Consider the following 25,673-nt stretch of genomic DNA (forward strand, 5'->3'; position numbering starts at 1 on the left):
TCGTCATTAATAAAAAATGTAAAAGCAGTAACTTGCATTTTTGATGTTCAGGCCACCACACATTGGGGGAATATTCCTATATTTACACTATATTTTATACATCTAAAACAAATCAGACAGACTCTGCTGTAGTTTCCTAGAAATCAACATGTGCTATTACCATGAACTCAGTATCCTGCACCTCATTCACTTCTGGTTATCACCCAATCCTTAAGCTGTCATATTTGCTCCTTCCAGGACCTAACTGGTTAAATAGTCAAGGGGCACTTTTATAATGGAACTCTTCAAAATATTGCAGTGTCATCATGCAATGGCAGTAAGGTAGATGCTTTGTTTAATAGTTTGTTTAAAACATCTTAACCTGTTTGCATTATAGAAATCTATATGGTGTTCTTTAATTTTTGGACAAGCTTGGCTACAGAATGTTATGCACTGTTAAGAAGTACTGCAGAAAAATGTAATGTACTGCAGTATATAACTGCTTCATAACTGTGAAGAATGAAGTGCAGTGTACTGAGCTCACGTCAATACCACATGTTGATTTCTCGGAAACTATAGGAGACTCCATCGGGTCTATATTAAAAGACCGAAGAGGTGTTACATCAAACACCTCTTGGTTGACACAAAGAGCAAACACACTAAAGCTCGAATGCTCAAAACAGCGATTTCTTTCCCTGGGAAAGAAATCGCTTGGCCATCCCTTTATGTTTGCCCCTTTCCTCACTGTAGTGTGATCTTGGAGTTGGTATATTTAGTTAGGAGGGGTGTGGGCGGCACAGCCCCCCTACATTGTTATGTTTGAAAGTGTGTGCGTGTGTGTGTGTGCGTGTGTGTGTGTGTGTGTGTGTGTGTGTGTGTGTGTGTGTGTGTGTGTGTGTGTGTGTGTTTGTGCTAGCAATTTATTTCCCAGGGAAAGAAATCGCTGTTTTGAGCATTCGCACTTTAGTGCGTTCGCTCTTTATGTGTCGACCAAGAGGTGTTCAATAAAACACCTCTTCGGCCTTTTAATATAGTCCCAAATCCATCTGATTTGTTTTAGGTGTATAAAAATAGTCTGAAGAGAAGGTGAAGCAATGTACTCAGTGTGGTGTAAACACATACCTTAGATGTTAGTTCAGTGTAAAAATGACAGTAACATTCAAATCTGTGGAAACACTCCACTGTGGATCTTCTCATAGAATCAGGACCAGTACATGCCCTTGCAGGGCTTGGCCATGTTTAATTTCATTGTGCTCATTAGTACAGTTTCATTTCTTTTAAATAAAATTAAATTTTAAAAATAATTAAAATAATTATAATTATTATAATTTATAATTAAATTTAAAATTAAATTTTAATTTTTAAGAGAAATGAAAGTGATGTTTTTTACACACATTTAATAAATCTAACGCTCCACAGCAACAGTGTCAATTTGTATGGCTTCACATTTTCTTGGCACACTTAATTTCAATGACACTAATCCAGTTCCCAACTTAATTGATCCAGAGGTCCTGTTAAGTTCCCCAGCAGTCATCCTGTGAACTAGAAGAAGTGTAGGGGGTCACGGATTTGAACCTGGGTGAAGTTAGGCACACTGACATTGTATCCCCTAAAGTATAATTGTATGAGGTAAAACCATTACACTGGAATTCTTTGTCTAATGTTGGCTGCTATGTCTTTCCCCAGACTCTGTGTGTGTGTGTATATCTGTGTTATTTTTGTAACTGAAGTAAGAATAGTACATTTAGGCACTTTACTTGCTTACCAGTAAAGATGGTATGAGTTCACAAATCTTGACTGGTGCAAATAGTCCACTTACTGACTTTTCCTTGCACTCTGTCTAGGTTTGCAGCAGTCTGTCATTTATGGTAAATGTATTCTTTTCAAACAGTAGTGCGACAGGATTAAAATGAAATTCAAGTATTATGCAAGAATCCTTTAATGATAGTGCCATTGCCTTTACATTTTGCAACCATAGTAGGACAAGCAGGTCATAGTTACATTAGGGAGGGACCTTATAAACTTACCCAAGCAGGGCAGTTGCTTGCCTAGTGAAAATTTAGTGGTCAGTCCAGGGCAAGAACACACCAGTCTTACAGAAGTTATTTTTTTTTTTTGACAATTAACTGTTTATATGTAAATGTAATTACTTGAGACATTCATAGTTTTCTGGAGTGACACTGCATATCTAAATTTCAACAAGGTGCAATTTTGAATTGAAATGGATTTTAAATATTTGAGTTAAGACCCTAATTTCTGACCATAACCAAATTTTGTCCATCCACTGGAACTTGATACTTTTTCAAAGCCTGAAGAGTTATTCTGTTGTTATTTGAAACTTCACTTAAAACTAAATGAAGTCTCATGAGACTCAGGGTGCAGTACCTAGAGGACACCATGATTTGTGGACAGTCCCAAGTATGACCATTGGTGCGCAACCCTGCCTTTTTGGGAGCTGTGCCAAAAAAAATTCCTCGTGTCTCACATTCCTAAGCATGTAAAAAATGATGCATTAAACTTGACACAGGTGCCTTTTACAAGCTGAATCATGAACAATAATGTAGGGGAATAAGTTGCATGTGTAAGTGTCGTAAGTCTACTGAGGTAGCAACTGTGGACTGAGAGAATCAGTACAGGAGAATTAAAAAAAAAATGGTAACTCGCCTTTAACTGTAATCCCAGTTGCTCTGTGCAGTAAAAGTAAACATGATCTTCAGAAATATCCTTATTCATTTGCAATGGTGAATACTTACAAAAGAAGGACAAGGAGGAACAGGAATGGGAAATAATGCTAGACATGTGTCTATACTATCCGACATTGTTCAAATAGCTTTGTATATATGTGTATAAATAAGTGTAAAGTGTGCAGTACACAGAGAGTTCTGTTACGAGTGGGGAGTAACAAAGCACACATTCATGCTCTGCTCCCAAAACATGCAAGAATGGCAAATTTAGAGGAACACCAAGCTACATGGCCAGTTAAGTAACAGCAACTGTCTGCCATTTTAAGACAGCCTCTGCCTAAAAACAGTTTACTCTCTACTTCTACAAGTGTGCTCTGGAAAAAAAAGAAGAGACTATTTGCAAGCAGAAGTTCACAGAAATATCAGAAATGAATGCTACAACGGAAATCAGTCTATATTGCAGTAGCATGCTTAGGGGTGAGTATAGAGGTGTTTCAAGGCAGGAGGTACTGCAGGGAAAGCATTCAGTATCAGTAGTCAATGGTTTTGTACTCTGACTAAAAGTAAGGAAATGGAAAAGAGAGGTAAGAATGTGTAAGTAACATGTAGCAAACAAGCTAGAGCAAAACGCACATAGTAAAAACTATGTTAGTGCAACTAAAACTAAAACAGGATGCATAATCTTATAGTCCAGAATGAACATTGCATACAACATTGCTATAGTGTGTTACGATTGATCACTGAATTGTATATTTAATTATTAATGTCAGCTACATCAATATTTGATGCTGAGATATATGCAGGCAAAGAAAAATGGAAAATATTTTAACTGACTTTAAACATACAATCAGTGCAATGTCTAATGTATAAGTATAGTGTGTTGCTACTGTTTTAATCAGTCTAGTATGTCATGTAAACAGCAAGCATAATTAATCAGTGAAAAGATGTATTAGGAAACATATTTGGCCATGAATACAGCCACTATATAGTCATACAATTTATACAAACATACAGTAGTCTGTAGCATGTAACCCTACATAATCCAGTGATCTCAAGACATAAAATACGATATATTGAAATAAACAATGAGACCAAAGTCAAGACCCAATTAGAGGGGCAGCTACACAGATGACCCTATGAGGAGGTATATTAAAATGGAAGTGTTTTTCTTGGTGACTGTAATATAGGAACAGGGCTTGGAGAAACATGGTTAACTTCTGCTCCAGATTGGCCTTTCTGACATCATTGTAAGAGTAAATGGCTTAAAGGATATCCATATTTTTCATAAGTATATTGTGACTTTGTATTTTATATCATTATGTATGGGTATAAACATTTTATCTCAATAGATAGCTATGTACCCATTGCAGTGGTAACTAGTTAAGCTTATGTTACATGTATGCATTTTTTTTTTTTTAACAAAAGAACATATTTAGTAAATTATCACATATGAGATAGGCAATCTTACATTTATATAAATGAAAAACAAATATTGCTGCCACTTTATTTGCAAACATTACGCATCACAGACACCACTGAAACAACCGTAGTTGCAAACATTATACATTACTTATAATCTAACCAGTCATTGCCAGTTAAGCATTATACAGCTTTTTCAAGTCCTGACTTCTTTTAAACCTTGTTCCTTCCCTGCATATATTGTTCCCACAATTCCCATTTTTTCCTATGTAGTTTGCTCCTTCCCTTTTCTAAATATCCCAGTTCCAGTTGTTTTATCTGTCTTAGTCATCCCTATCGGCAGAATCTCTTTTCTCCATTCCTGTGCTGGTTTAGTTCTTAAAATGCTTCCTGCTATTTAATGAATATAATATTCTGTATGATTGTTGTCATTCTCCTTAAGAGTCTGTATTCAGAAATCCCAGTCTTTATGTTACATGTATGTTTAATGCTCAGATATTGTCCACCTTTTTATACAGGGTTTGTATGCTTGCCCTGTTGTCCTGTTCCTTTGTTAAGTCTGCCATTGTCTCTTTGGTGTAAAAAAATGTTTTAGGATTTTAGATATAGATATATATGTATATATAATATGTATGGCTTACCATTACAATGTCGACGTAGCATTGTTCGCCTATGAACTATTCGAACTACAGATGTTCGAATAGTTCATATGTGTGCAAGCTACATAATCGAACGTTACATATGCGAATGTACTGTACATTCAATAATTTCGAGTTACTGAAAACTCAATCATATAGCCTCATCCATATGAAGTTCGTGTTTTCAGTAATTCAATATTGTCCAGTGGAACCATATATATATATATATATATATATATATATATATATATATGTATATGTATATATATATATATATGTATATGTATATATATATATATATATATATATATATATATATATATGTATATGTATATATATATATATATGTATATGTATATATATATATATATATATGTATATGTATATATATATATATACAGAATCCTAAAAGCCCAAAATGCTGAAAACACACAGGATACTAACACTTACTATATTCCAGCACAAGTACATACAGAAACATATTACCCTTCAACTATATGCAGGGGGGCAAGCACCCCTGCACCCCCCACACACCCCCTGCTACTTAAATATAACAGCTCAGAGACTGCACTAAGTGCAGTCTCGGAGTTGATATATTTAAGTAGCAGAGGGTGTGGGGGGTCCAGTGGGGCTTGACCTCCATCTTATACTTGGAGAAGAGTAATATGGTTTGTGTTTTATTTGTTTCTGTACGTACTTGTGCTGGAATATAGTAAGTGTTGGTATCCTGTGTGTTTTCAGGATTTTGGGCTTTCAGGATTTTGTAATGCTTCTATATATATATATGTGTGTTTTTATATATATATATATATATATATATATATATATATATATAGAAATATATATATAAATATATATATATATATATACATATACATATAAATATATACATATATATATATATATATATATATATATATATACATACATATACATATATATATATATATATATATATATATATATATATATATATATATATATATACATACATATATATATATGCATATATATATATATATATATATATATATGTGCATATCCATCACATTGTGAAGATTGTACTTCTTGCCATGTATTCAGACAAATAACATCCCACGGTTTCATGCAGTTCAGTTGATTCATCATTAACCAATATGCCAGAACCTGTTTGCTTGATACTAGCTATCGGAATTGAACATTTGCCAGCACTGGAATGTAACAATATGTTGAAATCTTGAGGTTTTATGGAGAAGGAGGAGCACAGGATCTCTTCATGCATGACAGATTTTGGGATCTATGCCCCCATCTCTAGAAAATAGTTTAGTTGTCTTCAGCTGGTTTTCTCTATCAGTCAGCTAATCTTGGCCAAACCAGATTTGATAAATTGATCAAATGAAACTATATCAGTTCATAAATATGATTAGAATATTATTTGTTGAAACATTACCTGCTGTGTCTTTATAGTTTGAGTGGAAGTATTACAGTATATGGAAAAATGAGACATTTATATGAAGACTTTCAAGGAATGATGCAAATAGTAAATTATGGAAATATAAGAACTTTTTGTAAGCAACTGTCCTGTTTCCTTCCATAGTTAAACCATTTCTCTCTAGAGAGTCCTTGACTTGCTTTATTGGACATGTAACAGTTCCAGGTAGTACTGAGGGGAAAATATGGGAGGGTGGGTCACCCAAAGTCAGTAGTGTAATGAGATCTTTGAGTGTCCATGCCTCATGGGAGCAGGAAGCTAGGGAAGAAATTCTGAAGTTGCATTACAGGAAAATTCACAACTAAAACAGTCAGTGGGCATGTACCACAACTTCTAACCTCACCAACTATTCATAGATATTTAAGTCATCCTAATGACAGCTTGTTGTGACAGTCACATTACTCTTAAAAGCATTCTATTATGTTATTAAATTACAACATGATATACATGTTTATTTTATCTTGTGTTTGTTTCCCAGGCTTTCTGTATATTTGATAAGATGAAAAATGGAGCAGTTACTATACCTCAGTTTCGGCAAGTACTTGACAATTTCTGCTTCAAGTTAACAGACAAGCAGTATAAATATATTCTAAGCAAGATAAAACCAAATGAGGACCGGCTGATTGACTGGATAAGCTTTTTGAAAACTTCCTCCAATTCAGCTGTAAGTAGAATACAGAGATTTTCTAGAAAGTCCTAATAACTTAATATAACAGATTATATCTATTGAACTTGCTAACTTTCTGCATATGAAGATAATTTGGGTGCAATGAAATGTCTTTCCTAATAATAAATATTTAGTACTGTATGGTGCCAGACAGTATGGTACCAGTTGTCTAGCAGTAAATGCTGTCTGCTATAAGCGGCAAGCATTTATCAGTAGACAGTTTATCTGCTTCTATTCTTCTCCTATCTTGTGCAGACAGATACACAGCTGCTAGAACTGTGTCTAATAAAAGTAAAAATGATTTGCTATGTGATGCTGTCTCTCTCTCTCTTAAAGCACAGATCTTCTTCGTCTCACATTGCTGCAGTCATAACCTGTAGGTAGTCCGCTGTCCTCGGTCGGCCCGAATACCAAAGAGTTAGGCTGGCGTCGGTCATGGTCGCCCAGAGCTGACGTCAGTACGCAGTAGTACTTAAGCACATGACCAACGCCATATTCTCAGTCTTTCTTGCCGCGTGGTCCGAAGCAGAAGCAGCGTTTGCAAGTGCCGTTCGGCGTTCTGAAATTTTCAATTTTCGAGTTTCAGACCGAAGACCAGGTTGGGCTAAGTACCCCGTTGGGGAAAATTTTTGTCTTTTCTTGCCTCAGTTAATCCGGATGTCAGAAAAAGTTAATAATTGTATTTCTTGTGGGAAACAGATACCTCATAGGGACTATCATTCTCTCTGTATTCCTTGCTTGGGGCCTGAACACAACGTAGTCGGGTGTCGCTTTTGTGCTAGATTTAATAAGCGCACTATTAAACGCAGATTAGACTGTGCCAGGCTTGTTTTCGGTAAGTGGTGTAACTATAACATGCCGTCGGATCCTCCGACGCCCGCTACCGCTAAAAAACGTAAAGATAAATCTTTAAGGTCTAAACCGGATGAGTCGTCCGTTGCGGACGCCGGTTCTATGGAACCTTCGGTTGAATCTGTGGATCCGGCCGAGGTCTCGGCTGAATCCCAGGGGGAACCTTTACTGTTGCAGGAGTTGGCCTCTCAGGAGTTAGGCCAGGCCGAGGGTGCCTCTCAGGTATCTGTAGATGTTCTTCATCTCACATTGCTGCAGTCCTTACATATGGGTAGTCCGCTGTCCTCGGTCGGCCCGAATATCAAAGTATTAGGCTGACGTCGGTCATGGGCACTCAGATCTGACATCAGAGCATCAGGGTATTAAAGCGCCATATCCTCAGTCTTTTTGCGTGGTCCGATGCAGAAGCAGCGTTTGCAAGTGCCGTTTGGCGTTCTGAAATTTTCGTATTCTGAGTTTCAGACCGAAACCAAGTTGGGCTAAGTACCCGTTGGGAATATTTTTGTTTTTTCTTGCCTCAGTTAATTCCGGATGTCAGAAAAAGTGAATAATTGTATTTCTTGTGGGAAACAGATACTGCATAGGGATTACCACTCTCTTTGTATTCCTTGTTTGGGACCTGAGCATGGCGTGGGGTGTATGCTTTGTGCTAGGTTTAATAAGCGCACCATTAAAGCGTAGGTTAGATTGCGCTAGGCTTGTCTTCTCGATGGGTGTAATTATAATATGCCGTCGGATCCTCCGGCGCCACTCACCGGAAGAAGCAAAGAAAAATCTTTAAAGTCCAGGCAGGATGAGTCGTCTGTTCCGGACGCCGGTTCTTTAGAAACTACGGTGGAATCTGTGGATCCGGCCGAGGTTTCAGTTGAGTCTCAGGGGGAGGCTTTAGTTTTGCAAGATGTGGCCTCTCAGGAGTCAGGTCAGGCTGAGGGGGCCTCTCAGGTTGCTGTTCTCCCTTCCTTGCCTAAGGTGGTTAGGCCTTCTCCTTCTATCTCTAAGGCTCCTTCCAAAGGCAGGCCTGGTTTGCCTTCCACGGTGTCAGTCCTAGTTCTGCAGGTTCTGTGCCTAAAAACACATGCTTAAAATGGCAGAAGATTTAATTTCTTTAATCAGAGGTTCTATGCCCCCTCCTGATAAGAGACCTAGGGTAGAGCCAGAGGTGGAAAGTTTGGAGCAGGCTTCAGATTACTCAGAGTCTTCGGCTGATGACATTCAGGATTTTCCTCCTTATTCTGATTCAGACGCCTTGAGGATTCCACTCCTTCTGCTTCAGAGGATTTTTCTTTTCAGAAACCCTGCATTCTATGAGGGAGCATTTTAAATGGGAAGGTCAGGATTTCTCAGATTCCGTCCAAGAGGCTTAGGGAATTTTTGTTTTACCACAACATAGGCCCTTGGCTATACCTCCTGTTTTGGATGTTGTTCAGGACGTTTTCTCCGAGGCTTCCCTTAATCCAGACTCTCTGCCTCCTGCGCCAGTTAAGCCTGACAGGTATTACAGGGTACCTGAGGCTCATAAATATCTATATAAGAGTCCAAGGGCTGACCCAGAAACTATTAGCCAGGGACCTAAGGGTGTCAGGGCTTCTGTTGTAAAGAATCCAGTTCCTATGGCTAAAGATGCTAGAGCTTTGGATAGATGGGGTAAGAAAGTGTATACCTCTTCCACTTTAGCAATGAGGGCGTTGAATTGCCAGTTTCATATGTTGAAGTATCAGAATTTTCTCCTTACTCAACTAAAATCTAAAGTGGATGCTTTGGCAGAGGGCATAGAGTGTAAAGAATTACAGGATTTGGTACATGCCTCTGAACAGGTGGGTAAGCATTCTTTGCAGTGTGGTTTCGATGCTTTACAGGCTTCTTCCAGGGTGGCTGCCACTGGTTCAGTTATTCGCAGGCACGCCTGGCTTAAGGATCAGAATTTGTCAGAGCATGTTAAAACTAGAATTTTGGATGCTCCTTTACAGTCTGAAGTTTTATTTGGTTCTCCTGTGGAGTCTGTATTGAAGAAAATGGAAGACAAGGCTAAGTCTATGCAGACTGTTAAAGATTTTTTGCAGGTGCAGCCTCCTAAGTTTAGCAGGAATTGGCCTACTAAGGGATGGGCTTATCCTTCTTCTGATTCACAGTCTAGGGGTAGATCTAGATGTGGTAGGGGCAGAGCACAGAGTACTTTCAGGCCTAGAACATGGAGTTCACCTGCACAATCTAGGCCCAATGACCTGCATTTTCAGCTGCCAGATTCTGCCTGTCTGGCAGCTCCTTTGGGAGGAAAGTTGGCACTCTTCAAGCAAAACTGGCTTTTAGTCACCCAGGACAAATGGGTGTTGGACATTATAGACCGAGGCTACAAGTTTTATTTCCATACATTGCCTCCTTTCAAAGGCATGCCAGACGTTCCTCCTCAGCAAAGGGTAGAGGCTCACAAGCAGATTGCTTTACTTCTTCAAATGGGGGCTATACAGCAGGTCCCTCTGTCAGAAGTGGGCCTAGGATTTTATTCTCGCCTGTTTCTAGTACCAAAGAAACACTTGGAGGCCGATTTTGGATTTATCTATCCTCAACACATACCTGGACATTCCAAAATTCAAAATGTTGGCGTTGCAACAACTTCTACCTCTGTTGGGCAAAGATCACTGGATGGTAACTCTAGATTTCAAAGAGGCTTATCTTCATGTTCCTATCAGGCCCAGTTGCAGGAGGTACCGGCTGGGACTTTACATTATCAGTTCTCTGCATTGCCCTTTGGCTTATCTGGGTGTTCACAAAGGTTCTGGCTCAGTGATAGCCTTCTTGTTAAGAGGAATACAAATTTATCCTTATTTGGACGATTGCCTGATTCTTGCTCAAGACAAGGACGAACTTCTTCATCATCTACAGTATGTGATGGCAGTGTTAAGGTGCCTAGGGTATTCTGTGAATGAAACAAAGTCCAGTCTATTATCCTCTCAGGAAATGTGCTTTCTGGGTGTGAGACTGAATACAGCTTCCCAGATGGCTTTTTTGACCCCGGACAAGCAAAAGAACCTTACTCTTTACTTCCATCAATTGTCTCTACGGTCCAGGCTGACTGCAAGGACAGTCCTTCAAGCCTTGGGGTTCATGGCATCTTGTATTCTGGTGCTTCCCAATGCCAAACTGCATATGAGGAAGCTACAATGGTATCTCAAAAATGTATGGACACAACACTGCCAAGATCTGGACACTGTCATTCAAATAATACCTTGCATTCAAAAGGAATTTTTGTGGTGGGCTCAGGAATGTCACCTAAACAAGGGACTCTCTAGTCAGATTTTAACGACAGATGCCTCGGACAAGGCTTGGGGAGCACACCTCAATGGAAAGTGGGTTCAAGACACGTGGCCTGCCAGACTTCAACATTTACATATCAACTTGAAGGAGATGTTAGCAGTCCAATTTGCATTGATGGCTTTCAAGGATTTACTTCACCCAGGGCAAGTGTTGATTCAAACAGACAACACAACTGTCATGTGGTACATCAACAAGCAAGGGGAAACCCATTCGATTTTGTGGGAGACTGCTCTCAGTTTACACCTCAATCTTCAGGCAAGGTTTCTACCAGGAGCACAGAACTCCTTAGCAGATGTTTTGAGCAGACAGATAGTGGATCCCCACAAGTGGAAATTGGATCCTCATGTATTTCGAAGATTGACAGTGATATGGGGAACTCCAGACATAGATCTGTTCGCTTCTCCACTAAATTTCCAGTTGCCAAAGTTTTGCACAAAAATGTTTCATCCCACAGCTTGGAAAGTGGATGCTCTATCATTCAGTTGGAGCAATCTTCACGTCTATGCCTTTCTGCCTCTGCCTCTCCTCCCCAAGGTACTCTTGAAGGTCAGACAAGACAAGCCCTCCATGATTCTAATAGCTCCAGATTGGCCTCGACAGCACTGGTACCCTCTGCTGAGGAGTTTAGTACGAGGCTCCATGGCCTTTGCCTTCGATTCCGCACCTTGTGTCACAGGAGGGCAATCATTTCCTCAATGTCAGGATTCAGTCCCTGCATCTAACAGTCTGGCATATTCTGTTCTAGAACCAGGAGGTAGCTTCCACAACAAGTTTTGAATGTTATTTTGGAGGCCAGAAGGCCTAGTACAAGGACAGTTTATGCTGATAAATGGAGGAGATTTTTGATTTGGAGCAAAACAAAGGGCTTTGATGTTTCCAGGCCTGATTTAAGTGTTTCTCTTCAATATCTTACAGAATTATTAGACAAGGGTTTGTCTTTCTCCTCTATAAAAGTTCATGCTGCAGCCATTTCTGCTCACTATGACTGTTCTCATCCTTTGTTTAAGCAATTTCTTAGAGGGGCAAAGAACATAAGACCCGCACATAGAGCTCCTACTCCTGCCTGGGATCTCAATTTTGTGTTGGAAAAACTTACTTTACCTCCTTTTGAACCTGCAGCTACTGCTGAGTTAAAGTTTTGTCTTGGAAGACTGCTTTTTGTTGGCCATTACGTCTGCTAGAAGGGTTTCTGAATTACAGGCTCTTATGGCAGTTGAACCCTTCCTAATTTTTCATAAGGATAGGTATCTCTGCGTACTAATCCTACTTTTATGCCTAAAGTGGTTTCAAATGTGGCCTTGAACCAACCAATTCATTTGCCTACTTTTTATGCAGATCCCCAAAATAAAGGGGAGAAAATTTTGCACACTTTGGATATTCACAGGCAGTTCGTTATTATTTGAGCAGGACTAAAGGGTTCAGACAGTCTCAGCAGTTGTTTGTTTCTTTGCTTTGGGTTCTCAGGGAAACCTGTTTCAAAACAAACTATTTCTAAGTGGATTGGCTTTTGTATTGCTTTTTGTTATTCTCATCATGGTAAGGAGATTCCGGCTGGAATCAGACCTCGGCTACTGCCACTTCTACAGCGAAGCAGCTACTTGGAGTTCAGTGCATACTTTTCTAAACATTACCACCTTCCTCTTTATTCCAAATCTAGGGCTGGATTTGCCACTGCAGGCATTTTGGCAACTCCCAATGCTTTATGATTTTGCCAGCCTCCCTTTACCTCTGCTTTGGGATTCTACCCATATGTAAGGACTGCAGCAATGTGAGATGAAGAACATAGTACAGTTTTGTACCTACCATAAATGTAGATGTTTAGTTTGGAATGGTTGTATGGTTTGGGTGGTAGCTGTTATTTGTATATGTCTTTTGGGAAGTATTCTATTTTTGGCTGTGGCCTTTCTTTTAGGGCCTTCTGACATCTGGGGCAAGAAAAGACTGAGGATATTAATACCCCGAGGACAGCGGACTACCCATATGTAAGGACTGCAGCAATGTGGATCTTCGAACATCTACATTTATGGTAGGTACAAAACTGTACTTTCCATCCTTACAAAAGGTTATCAGGCCTTCTACCTCAGTGGCTAAAGGCCATGCTAAGGCAAAACCTGGTCTTACTGGTACTGGCCATAGCCCTAGTTCTTCAGCTTCTGTTCCTAAAAAACATATGTTGAAAATGGCAGAGGATTTGATTACTTTGATCAGGGGTTCTTTGCCCCCCCCAGAGAAGAGGCCTAGGGTGGAGACAGATTTAGAGGGAATGGAGCATTCTTCAGACTTCTCTGAGTCTTCAGCTGAGGATATTCAGGATTTCCCTCCCTATTCAGATTCGGATGCAGAGGATTCCTGTCCTTCTGCTTCTCCTCCAGAGGATTTTTCCTTTTCTGAAACTTTACATTCCATGAGGGAACATTTCAAGTGGGAAGGTCAGGATTTTTCAGATTCTCGAAAAGGCTTAGGGAATTTTGTTTTGCCACAACATAGGCCCTTGGCTATTCCCCCTGTCTTAGATGTGGTTCAGGATGTTTTTTCAGAAGCTTCACTTAATCCTGATTCTTTACCCCCTGCTCCTGTCAAGCCTGACAGATATTACAGAGTTCTAGAAGCACATAAATATTTGTATAAGAGTCCTAGAGCTGACCCGGAAACTATTATTCAAGGGCCGAAGGGTGTCAGGGCTTCTGTGGTTAAGAATCCAGTTCCTTTGGATAAAGACTCTAGAGCGTTGGATAGGTGGGGGAAAAAAGTGTACACCTCTTCTACGTTGGCTATGAGGGCTTTAAATTGCCAGTTTCATATGCTGAAGTATCAGAACTTTTTGTTAGGCCAATTAAAATCTAAGGTGGATGCTTTATCCGAGGGGATAGAGTGTAAGGAATTGCAGGAGTTGGTTCATGCAGATCAGGTTGGAAAACATTCTCTACAGTGTGGTTTCGATGCCCTTCAGGCTTCATCCAGGGTGGCTGCTACTGGTTCAGTTATTCGTAGACATGCCTGGCTTAAGGATCAAAATTTGTCAGAGCATGTTAAAGCTCGGATTTTGGATGCTCCTCTTCAATCAGAAGTTCTTTTTGGTTCTCCTGTGGAGTCAGTTTTGAAAAAGATGGAAGATAAGGCTAAGTCTATGCAGACAGTCAAGGAATTTTTGCAGGTGCAGCCCCCTAAATTTAGGAATTGGCCTGAGATTATCAGTCTAAAGGCAGGTCTAGACGTGGTAGAGGCAGGGCTCACGCTCAGGGTTCTTTCAGACCTAGGACTTGGAGTTCTCCTGCACAGTCTTCTGGTGAGGGCAGGGGTCAGCCTTTTTGTAAACAGACCCAATGACCTGTATCTTCAGCTGCCAGATCCTTCTTTCTGGCAGCTCCTCTTTCAAACAAAACTGGCATTTGGTCACCCAGGACAAATGGGTGTTGGAAATAATAAATCAAGGTTACAAGTTTTACTTTCTCACTTTTCCTCCTTTCAAATAGGCTGGAGGCTCAGAAGCAATTTCCTTGCTTATTCAGATGGGGCCATCCAGGTGGTACCTCTCCGTCAGAAGTAGGCCTAGGGTTTACTCTTTCCTAGTACCAAAGAAAGGAAGGAGGCCAATTCTGGATTTGTCCATTCTCAATACCTACCTAGACATTCCAAAGTTCAAGATGTTAACATTACAACAACTTCTACCTATGCTAGGCAAAAATCATTGGATGGTAACCGTGGATCTCAAAGAGGCCTATCTTCACATTGAGATTCCTGCAATTCCAGGCTGGTACTTCTCATTATCAGTGTTCACAAAAGTTCTGGCTCCTGTAATAGCTTTCTTCAGACAAAGGGGAATTCAAATTTATCCTTATCTGGACGATTGCCTAATTCTTGCTCAAGACAATGATAAGTTACTTCAGCATCTACAGTATGTAATGGCAGTTTTAAGGTGCCTAGGGTATTCTGTGAACAAAATAAAGTCCAGTCTAGTGCCCTCTCAGGACATGTGCTTTCTGGGTGTGAGACTGAATACAGCTTCTCAGATGGCTTTTCTGACCCCGGACAAACAAGGAACTCTTCACCTATATTTCCAGCAGTTATCAGTACTGTCCAGGCTGACTGCAAGGACATCATGGCATCTTGCATTCTAGTACTTCCCAATGCCAAACTGCATATGAGGAAGCTACAATGGTATCTCAAAGTGTATGGACTCAACACTGCCACGATTTGGACACTGTCATTCGGATAATACCTTGCATCCAGAAGGAATTCTTGTGGTGGGATCAGGAATGTCACCTAAACAAAGTCAGATTATAACAACGGATGCCTCAGACTTGGCTTGGGGCACACACTTCAATGGGAAATGGATTCAAGACCATTGGCCTCCCAGACTACAACATTTGCATATCAACATCAATTTGCCCTGATGGCCTTCAAGGACCTACTTCAACCAGGACAGGTGTTGATTGAACAGACAACACAACAGTCATGTGGTACATCAACAACCTCTTTGCAGGCAAGCTATGATATTGTGGGAGACTGCTCTGAGTTTGCACATCAATCTTCAAGCACGATTTCTGCCAGGAGCACAGAACTCCCTAGCAGATGTATTGAGCAGACAAATTGTGGATCAACAGTTGACAGTGGCAAAGTTTGCACAAAGATGTTTCACCCAAAAGCTTGGAAAGTGGATGCTCTATCTTTCAGTTGGAACAACCTTCGATTCTAATAGCAAATATCAAAAGTGCCAAAAGTACTGCAAGCAGACAAAAAAGGAAAACCACTTTTAATGACAAAACACAGCAGAGCTTTTCGGACATAATCCTTCTCTATACTACACTTATAAAAATTTCTTTCTTCTTATATATAGTTCCAAAGTAGTCATGTGGTAGCAGCCCCAAAATCACATATTATAAAATTCATATTGTAGAAACAATATACTTTTGGATGCTCCTCTTCAATCAGAAGTTCTTTTTGGTTCTCCTGTGGAGTCAGTTTTGAAAAAGATGGAAGATAAGGCTAAGTCTATGCAGACAGTCAAGGAATTTTTGCAGGTGCAGCCCCCTAAGTTTAGCCTGAATTGGCCTGCTAGAGGATGGTCCTACCCTACTTCAGATTATCAGTCTAAAGGCAGGTTTAGACATGGTAGAGGCAGGGCTCACGCTCAGGGTTCTTTCAGACCTAGGACTTGGAGTTCTCCTGCACAGTCTTCTGGTGAGGGCAGGGGTCAGCCTTTTCGTAAACAGACCCAATGACCTGTATTTTCAGCTGCCAGATCCTTCTTTTCTGGCAGCTCCTCTAGGAGGAAAGTTGGCTCTTTTCAAACAAAACTGGCATTTGGTCACCCAGGACAAATGGGTGTTGGAAATAATAAATCAAGGTTGCAAGTTTTACTTTCACACTTTTCCTCCTTTCAAATGCATGCCGGATGTGCCTCCTCAGCAAAGGCTGGAGGCTCAGAAGCAAATTTCCTTGCTTATTCAGATGGGGGCCATCCAGGTGGTACCTCCGTCAGAAGTAGGCCTAGGGTTTTACTCCCGTCTTTTCCTAGTACCAAAGAAAGGAAACACTTGGAGGCCAATTCTGGATTTGTCCATTCTCAATACCTACCTAGACATTCCAAAGTTCAAGATGTTAACATTACAACAACTTCTACCTATGCTAGGCAAAGATCATTGGATGGTAACCCTGGATCTCAAAGAGGCCTATCTTCACATTCCCATCAGGCCCAGCTGCAGGAGATTCCTGCGATTCCAGGCTGGTACTTCTCATTATCAGTTCTCTGCATTGCCCTTTGGTTTATCTACTGCTTCAGGGTGTTCACAAAAGTTCTGGCTCCTGTAATAGCTTTCTTCAGACAAAGGGGAATTCAAATTTATCCTTATCTGGACGATTGCCTAATTCTTGCTCAAGACAAGGACAAGTTACTTCAGCATCTACAGTATGTAATGGCAGTTTTAAGGTGCCTAGGGTATTCTGTGAACGAAATAAAGTCCAGTCTAGTGCCCTCTCAGGACATGTGCTTTCTGGGTGTGAGACTGAATACAGCTTCTCAGATGGCTTTTCTGACCCCGGACAAACAAAGAACTCTTCACCTATATTTCCAGCAGTTATCAGTACTGTCCAGGCTGACTGCAAGGACAGCCCTTCAAGCCTTGGGGTTCATGGCATCTTGCATTCTAGTACTTCCCAATGCCAAACTGCATATGAGGAAGCTCTCAAAAGTGTATGGACTCAACACTGCCACGATTTGGACACTGTCATTCGGATAATACCTTGCATCCAGAAGGAATTCTTGTGGTGGGCTCAGGAATGTCACCTAAACAAGGGACTCTCTGTGACCCGACCAGAGGCGAGTCAGATTATAACAACGGATGCCTCAGACTTGGCTTGGGGAGCACACTTCAATGGGAAATGGATTCAAGACACGTGGCCTCCCAGACTACAACATTTGCATATCAACATGAAGGAGATGTTAGCAGTCCAATTTGCCCTGATGGCCTTCAAGGACCTACTTCAACCAGGACAGGTGTTGATTCGAACAGACAACACAACAGTCATGTGGTACATCAACAAGCAGGGGGGAACCCATTCTTACCCTCTTTGCAGGCAAGCTATGATATTGTGGGAGACTGCTCTGAGTTTGCACATCAATCTTCAAGCACGATTTCTGCCAGGAGCACAGAACTCCCTAGCAGATGTATTGAGCAGACAAATTGTGGATCCCCACGAGTGGAAATTGGATCCTCACGTATTCCAACAGTTGACAGTGGCTTGGGGAACTCCAGACATAGATCTGTTCGCTTCTCCACTAAATTTCCAACTGCCAAAATTTTGCACAAAGATGTTTCACCCAAAAGCTTGGAAAGTGGATGCTCTATCTTTCAGTTGGAACAACCTTCACGTCTATGCTTTCCCTCCTCTGCCTCTCCTTCCCAAGGTACTCTTGAAAGTCAGGCGGGACAAGCCTTGCATGATTCTAATAGCACCAGATTGGCCACGTCAGCACTGGTATCCTCTGCTGAGGAGTTTAATTCAGGAGCCTCCTTGGCCTTTGCCACTGATTCCTCACTTGTTGTCCCAGTCAAGCAATCATTTTCTCAATGTCAGGGTACAGTCCCTGCACCTAACAGCCTGGCATATTCTGTTTTAGAGCCTGGGGGGTCTCAGCTTCCTCAACAGGTTTTAAATGTCATTTTGGAAGCCAGGCGGCCTAGTACTAGAAAAGTTTGTGCTGATAAATGGAGGAGATTTTTTGGAGCACAGCAAAGAGCTTTGATGTCTCAGTGCCTAATTTGAGTTTTACACTACAGTACCTTACTGAATTACTAGACAAGGGTTTGTCTTTTTCCTCCGTGAAAGTTCATGCTGCAGCCATTTCTGCTCACTATGATTGTGACCCTCCTTTATTTTCTCACCCTTTGTTTAAACAATTTCTTAGAGGGGCAAAAAATATAAGACCCCCACGTAGAGCTCCTACTCCTTCCTGGGATCTCAATTTTGTGTTGGAGAAGCTTACTTTACCTCCTTTTGAACCTGCAGCTACGTCTGAGTTGAAGTTTTTGTCTTGGAAGACTGCTTTTTTGTTGGCCATTACTTCTGCTAGGAGGGTATCTGAATTGCAGGCACTCATGGCAGTTGAACCCTTCCTGATATTCCATAAGGATAGGGTGTCTTTGCGTACTAACCCTACTTTTATGCCTAAAGTGATTTCTAATGTGGCCTTAAACCAGTCTATTCATTTGCCTACTTTTTATGCTGATCCCCAAAATAAGGGGGAAAAAGTCTTGCATTCTTTGGATATTCACAGGCAGTTACGCTATTTGAGCAGAACTAAAGAGTTCAGGCAGACTCAACAGTTATTTATTTCTTTTGCTTTGGGTTCACAAGGGAAAGCTGTTTCAAAGCAAACTATTTCTAAGTGGATTGGCCATTGTATTGCTTTTTGTTATTCCCATCATGGAAAGAATGTTCCTGCTGGGATCAGACCTCATTCCACTAGGGCTACTGCCACATCTACTGCCTTTTTGAGGGGGGTAGCTACTAAGGATATTTTGGAGGCAGCTACTTGGAGTTCAGTGCACACTTTTACTAAGCATTACCATCTCCCTCTTTATTCCAAGTCTAGGGCTGGGTTTGCCACTGCAGTTTTACAGGGCATGTTAGTAGCTCCTAATGCTTTTTAGTTTGCCAGCCTCCCTTTACCTTTGCTTTGGGATTCTACCCACAGGTTATGACTGCAGCAATGTGAGACGAAGAACATAGTACAGTTTTGTACCTACCATAAATGTAGATGTTCGAGGATCCACATTGCTGCAGTCCAATTTTCCCTCCCTCCTTCCCCTCTATAGTTTGGGGTTGCTGTGTTTCTTTTGGGATAATTATTATTTTCTCAATGGTGGTTGTTGGGTATTTACTATTTTGGCTATGGTCTTTCCTTTTTAGGCCTTCTGACATCTGGGGCAAGAAAGACTGAGGATATGGCGTCGGTCATGCGCTTAAGTACTACTGCGTACTGATGTCAGCTCTGGGCGACCATGACCGACACCAGCCTAACTCTTTGGTATTCGGGCCGACCGAGGACAGCGGACTACCCACAGGTTATGACTGCAGCAATGTGGATCCTCGAACATCTACATTTATGGTAGGTACAAAACTGTACTTTGCCAGAAGGATAGTTTAACTAATGATAGAGTCCACTAAGGAATGTATGACTTAAGAGTACATGGTCATGAAGAATGAGAACTATAAGAAACAGTTAAATAGGGCAATAGTCAGAAAAAGAAAAACTTTGCATACAGTATTTACTGAAATGTAAAACGGGAAACATTAACATAATGTATTATAAAAAAGGGAAGGTTCTTACAAAAGTAAAAAGAACCCCAATTCCCACAGGCAGTGTAGATGAACACTGATAGCATGGCTGTGCTGCATTTGGACACAGAGAATGGGTAGAGGATCACACAAACTAAACTCTATACTGGTCATATTGCGATTTTGTAGGTTAGCTTGTAGTAATGACATAAGAGTTATTTGAATGTCTCATGAAACAAGATCAGTAGTGAAAGGCTAAGTATAATAGATTACCTGACAAAAAGAATACAAATTGTATATGCTTACATTTCAATTTGTGTTTAACAGATTACAAGAACAATTATTAATTTAAATGATAACAGAACTGTTTAGTACTGTAAAACTGAAGGATGAGTGGAAACATTGTTTAACTTGAGAATGAGCTCCATGCAGTTTCTAGTCAAGCCCACTGAAGACCAATGTAAGAGCGTGCAATGGTTTGAAGTTCTTTTATGGAGGCATCATCATAGTCTAGTCACACACTCTGGGAATGAACACTGTGTATACATAACTTTATACATTACTTTTTATTTTATTTATTTAGTTATATTTTTGTTCACTTGCTAAACAGGTAAGAGAATTCGTCCAAACTGGATATTTTTTCACTCGTGACTCTAGAATACCTGTGTATAGAGGGCCAAAACCCTGTCTACAGTCTAGGCAATTCATATTCAGATAGTTGTTCAGGTGCTTAACGGTGCAGGAAATGGATACCCATCATTGAATGGAAGGAAGATGATTCCCACCCAGCTTGTACTGCAGCAGTAATGACATAATCTCAACTTGAGAGCAGAGGCTCATCATAATGAACGAGCTTGTGGGAGGAAGACATGAGTGTGACCACCAAACCCCTGTTAGTAGAACTTGCATGTGGGGAGCATACAGGCAAGGATGAAGGGGCATTGGCAACGCTTGCTGTGACACAAGTGCTCATGTCACCTCCGGGGAAAGTTTAGGCCATAAATGAAAATGCTGTCTTTATCATGATGTTGGCAAGATCACATAATAGCACTCCCCCAACAATGTATTTTTTTTTTCAAGCACCTTTATTAAATTACCACTTAAGAGACAGGCACACAGATTTTAATAATGAAAAAGAAAACAAGCCATATTAACATTTTGCATTTTTATGCATTATACATTATGTACATGTTTTCTTTCTTAATAGTTTTTATTCACTCCAACATTACATAAATTGCTTAATTCAAGTCTTCCCTTAAACCTCACTCTTCCTTCTGAAGATTACTCTGCATAAATTGTTCTCAAAAATTTCATTTATTTCTGTGTAATTTGCTCCTTCCCTTTTCTAAAGATCTCATCTCCAGTTCTTTTATCTCCTTTCTAATATTCAGTAGTTATATTGTAGTTAGTTTAGATCCATACCCGTCAACTTCTTTGAGCAAAAAATTTGGACAAAGCCATAAATAATGGAGGAATAAAGGTTCAGATCTAGGGACAATTTTTAAATATTGCTCTAACTAACTTAGAAAGTTGATAGAATAACAGGTTTTGCATTATAATGAGTTTGCCAAAAGGGAGGAAGTCTGAATCTCAAATATCTGATATATCTGTCATTATTTCCTGACTTCATTCCTCAAAAATATGCCAGTGATTTGTCAGAAAACCACAAATTTTCCGAGAAACGGACCAAAAATAAGAGGGAAAGATCTGGACATTCTGCAAAAAATCTGTACACTTGAGAGGTATATGTAGATCTTAATTTCCATTTCCTAATAATTACTTTTTTTAAAGACCCTAATTATTACTTTTTTGACAGCCAGTAGATTTAAACTTAGCAAGGCCTTACTTTGTTTGCACAATTCAGATTTTTTGTCCCAGCGCAAAAGAATCTTATTTGTTCCTTCCATGTTTCTGACAGAGTACTCTGCGGATAATTTATAAAATCTGTCAACTCTTTACACTCCCAAAAATATGTTCCCAGTTACCTGTCTCTTACCCATGAGATTTCCAGCATTTGCTGTCTACCGGAAGAAAAAAAAATTGAAGTGTGCTTGTGGTATACAAATATCAAAGCAAACACTTCCAAGCAAAAAAACTAAACTTCTAGACTTTATTGCATGCCGGGGAGCCATACAAATGTCTTTCTATTGTTCCTTTCTAAACTGCCTTTCCAATTTCTCTTCCCATTCATTTCTGTCCTTCTCTGATTGATTCTGATAGTTAATAAGTCCTTCTAATTATCCATTTTTAACAGCAGCTTCTGTTCTAGACTCCACTAAAAAGTCTACTATCGCTGATCTTTCACTTAGTGCATTCCCCTATCCCTTTCTGTTTGGCTTTAATGTAATATCAATTCCTGGTAAGAAAGGTAATCACTAACATGTACTCCAAATTTCTGCTTGGCCTCATCTCACTGTATTACCTCTCCCACTCTAATTATTTGCTTCCAATACATTGGTTCCTTTACCAGTTTTCTCTAGTAAATTCATGTCCCCTATTGGCTATTTTCTACTCCACTATTTCCAGTCATCCTTATTGGCAAAATCTCCTTTCTCCATTCTCATCTTGGTTTACTTCTTAGAAAACTTTCTGCTACTTTATGAATATAATATACTGTATGACTGTTATTTTTCTTAAGGCTCTACATAAAAAAATCTTCTCTCCTCCTTCTTTCTTGGACATCTTCCCTTTTTCATCATCATCCCTTCCCACTTTGATTTATAATCTTCTGCTTGTGTATATGAGCCTTGATTTATAACTTTTTGTTTGTGTTATATAACTGGATATCTTTAGAGTATCCATTTAAATCAGTAATCATTACCCATCTTGTTTTATGAGGAAGATTAACTTAGCCCACGTAACTCTTGCCCTCTTCCTAAATAAATTCTTTCAACATTTTGCCTGTATATAAAACTAAAGGGAGTGAAAACATTTCCCTGCTTGTATCTTACTGTCTATATCCATAATCAAGAGCTTCCATTGTTTAGCCTTTTTCTATATATCCTTAACTGCTATAATAGAATGCTTTTTAATTCACGTCACCAAAAATATGGGTATTGCTGAACTACTTCAAGTGCCATTACATGATTTACTGCAATAACCTTTGTTTTATCTTCATTAATTTCATATCCCTAAAAGACTTGAAACTGTTTCAAAATGTTCAACAATAATGAAATGTCCCTTTCTTGATTTATCAAGTACAAAATAATATCATCTGCAAGTAAAGCTAACATTTCTTTATTACCGTACCAGTTATAGCCTTGAATTTGTGTGTTCCTTATTTCCTTTTCCAATGGCTATAAATATAAAGCAAATAACAAAGGAGAAAGAGGACCCACCTGCCTAGTATCTGTGTTCAAACACAGGTTGTTGGAAAGGAGTACAGCCACCTTAATTCTTAGCTCTGATCCTTCATATAGCCTATTAATCAACCCTATTATTTTTCGGAGAATGTAAATGCTTCCGATATCCTGCTCATAAAATCCATGCAGACTCTACTGAATGCTTTCTATACATTAAGATCCCCACCAGTAACAATATTTTCTTACATCTGCTTCCCTCTGGATCATCATTGTTCTATTAATGCTGTCAAATGTTTACCTCTCCTCCCAAAACCACACTGCACCATATGTATCAGTTATGGCAACACCATTGACATTTTCTTAGATAGTACAGAAATAAACATTTTATAATGATGGTTTAAAATAGAAATGGGTCTATATGAAGCTAGGACTGAAGGGTCTTTGCCCTGTTTGGGTAATATGGTCACCACAGCTTTCTTCCAAGATGCTGGGGCTCCCCCCTTTTAAAATACTTTTAAACAAAACATTCCAGATCTTTATTGCTTTCTTCCCTCCTAACTTGCATATATTTACTAGAATACCATCTGTTCCCAGAGATGTCCCTGTTGATTGCTTATATATAATCTTTTTATCTCATCTCTTCTTTTCTTAGCTATTATTTGTTGAGACCTCTAAACTTGGCATTATTAAGTTTTCCATAAATATTTCCATTTGTACCTTTTCTTGGTTTCCACATTCCTCTAATTTATACAGATTTTCATAAAATGTTTAAGTAGCTGTAATGCCTCGATAGTGCCTTTGGTTATTTTTCTTGTGACAGGGTTGCTAAGCTTGGAAATAACTCTTTCTGCATTCTGTTGCCTAAGTCATTGTGCTAAAAGTTTTTGTACTCTACAATTGTTATCAAATAGTAGTTGCAGCAAACCTTCTAAACTCATGCACATTCCCCAAATACAACTATACTTTCCTTTAGCACTCTGCAGTTGCTTCTCCTCTTTTTCTGTGAGATTCCACTTATTCTGCAATACTTTAACCTTTGTCAGCCCCTGTAAATAATCCCTATTACTTCTTTCCCATGTCACATTCCCTTTTATTTCTATATTATTTTAAGCACCTTTGAACCTGTTCAAAATACCAACAAATGAACATTTCAGAAACAACATGCAATGGCACAATAGTAGAAAAAAAGGTGCAACAAAAATAAGTAAATAGAACAAATCCCTTAAAGGAAATCTGTTGGAACTCGAAAAAACATTATTGCGCCTTTGATTTCTGAGCTATTTTAATTCATCAAAATTGCTCTGATTACTTCTTATAAAATTTTAATATGTTATTCCACAAAATGGCCTTCACGGGGCTTGCTATATTAATGTGGTCTTGTTTTAGTGCTTTCCTGCCCCCTTCCCAGAATCTATGTCAAGTTCTTTTTATACAAGTTTTGCTAGATGTAAGGAAGTGATATTGTCTTCCTATGCCACTGAAATACAGTAGCAGCATTGTAAGAGGCATTTTTTACACCTTCTGTAGCAGACGTTTTTGCATTTTTTCCAGAATGACAATCATATGCGTTTCTTTCAGAGCTTGTTTTAAACTTTTTATAGCAGTTATACAGTTCCAGCCAAAGAAAGTAGTTGCATTGCAGGCTTTTGTAAGGATTGTCATTTTGTAGCCCTTTGAGTTTTGAGTACTAACAGACCATCCCCTGTACTCTTCAGGTGTCAAAGCTACTACTTTAATCCAAGAGCCATTAAGCAACACTTCAAAGAACTGTTTTTGCTACTCACCAGTGCCTTCAGCAGTACAAAAATTCATACTATCATAGTAGATTAATAAGCTAGCGACCCAAGTGGCCTTTGTAAGCCTAGCCATACTTACCAATAACATTTTATAGGTATCTATTCCCAATGGTTTCCTCTTTCTAATAGAGACATGAGTACCAAACCAGGGGTATATTTACTGAATAAGTGTAAGGATTAACTCTGCTTCACATGGATGTAAAGCCTGTTCCAGGGAAGGGGGAGCCTCCTTATTTATGCTTTAGGCAAGGTTTAAATCCCTGGGTCAGGTGTTTTTAATGATATGTGTTTTACCAGTGTATAACAAGTCCATTAGGGCTGGACTGGAGAATGATTTATTGGCCAGGCATAGGTCAATTCTCAGCATTCTTAGAAACCAGATGTCAGGACAAGGCTTTCAGGTGGTCCACATAGGTCTTGTTTTCCACGCAGTGTATTATTTTTGTGAGGAATCTTTGAGGATGCAACAGTTGCTGCATATGTCTGGCCGTATATATACCAAAAGTGACATTGTACTCAGTGATTGGTCTTATGGGAGCAGAGTACAATGGAAAGATGACATTTTTGGATCTAGATGCCATACCTCAGTGTATAAGTTGTGCAGCATAGAATGATTTCCTCTCTACAGTAGACACATGATGGCCAAATGCCAAATCACTGTCTACATGGGTTACCCAAATCCTTGACTATGTAGGTTATTGTTAGGAGTGAATTATCAGTGTAGTAGTTTTTTGAGTAGCTGTATTTCCAAAAGATACTCTGATGCACTTTT

General features: G+C 39.5%; 1 protein-coding gene across 1 annotated transcript in view; it reads left to right on the forward strand.

Annotated features, from left to right (window-relative positions):
* The window catches only part of EFCAB6 (EF-hand calcium binding domain 6), a 3,527,179-nt gene that overhangs the window by 2,636,911 nt on the left and 864,595 nt on the right, over positions 1–25,673 (forward strand). The window contains exon 25 of the mRNA XM_044088493.1: positions 6,670–6,855. Within this exon, the coding sequence (XP_043944428.1) occupies positions 6,670–6,855 (186 nt within the window). The remainder of the gene's footprint in view (positions 1–6,669; positions 6,856–25,673) is intronic.

Source organism: Protopterus annectens, chromosome 11.part0 (assembly GCF_019279795.1).
Source record: "Protopterus annectens isolate FY-2018-M chromosome 11.part0, PAN1.0, whole genome shotgun sequence".
In the NCBI taxonomy this organism is placed as follows: Eukaryota; Metazoa; Chordata; order Ceratodontiformes; family Protopteridae; genus Protopterus; species Protopterus annectens.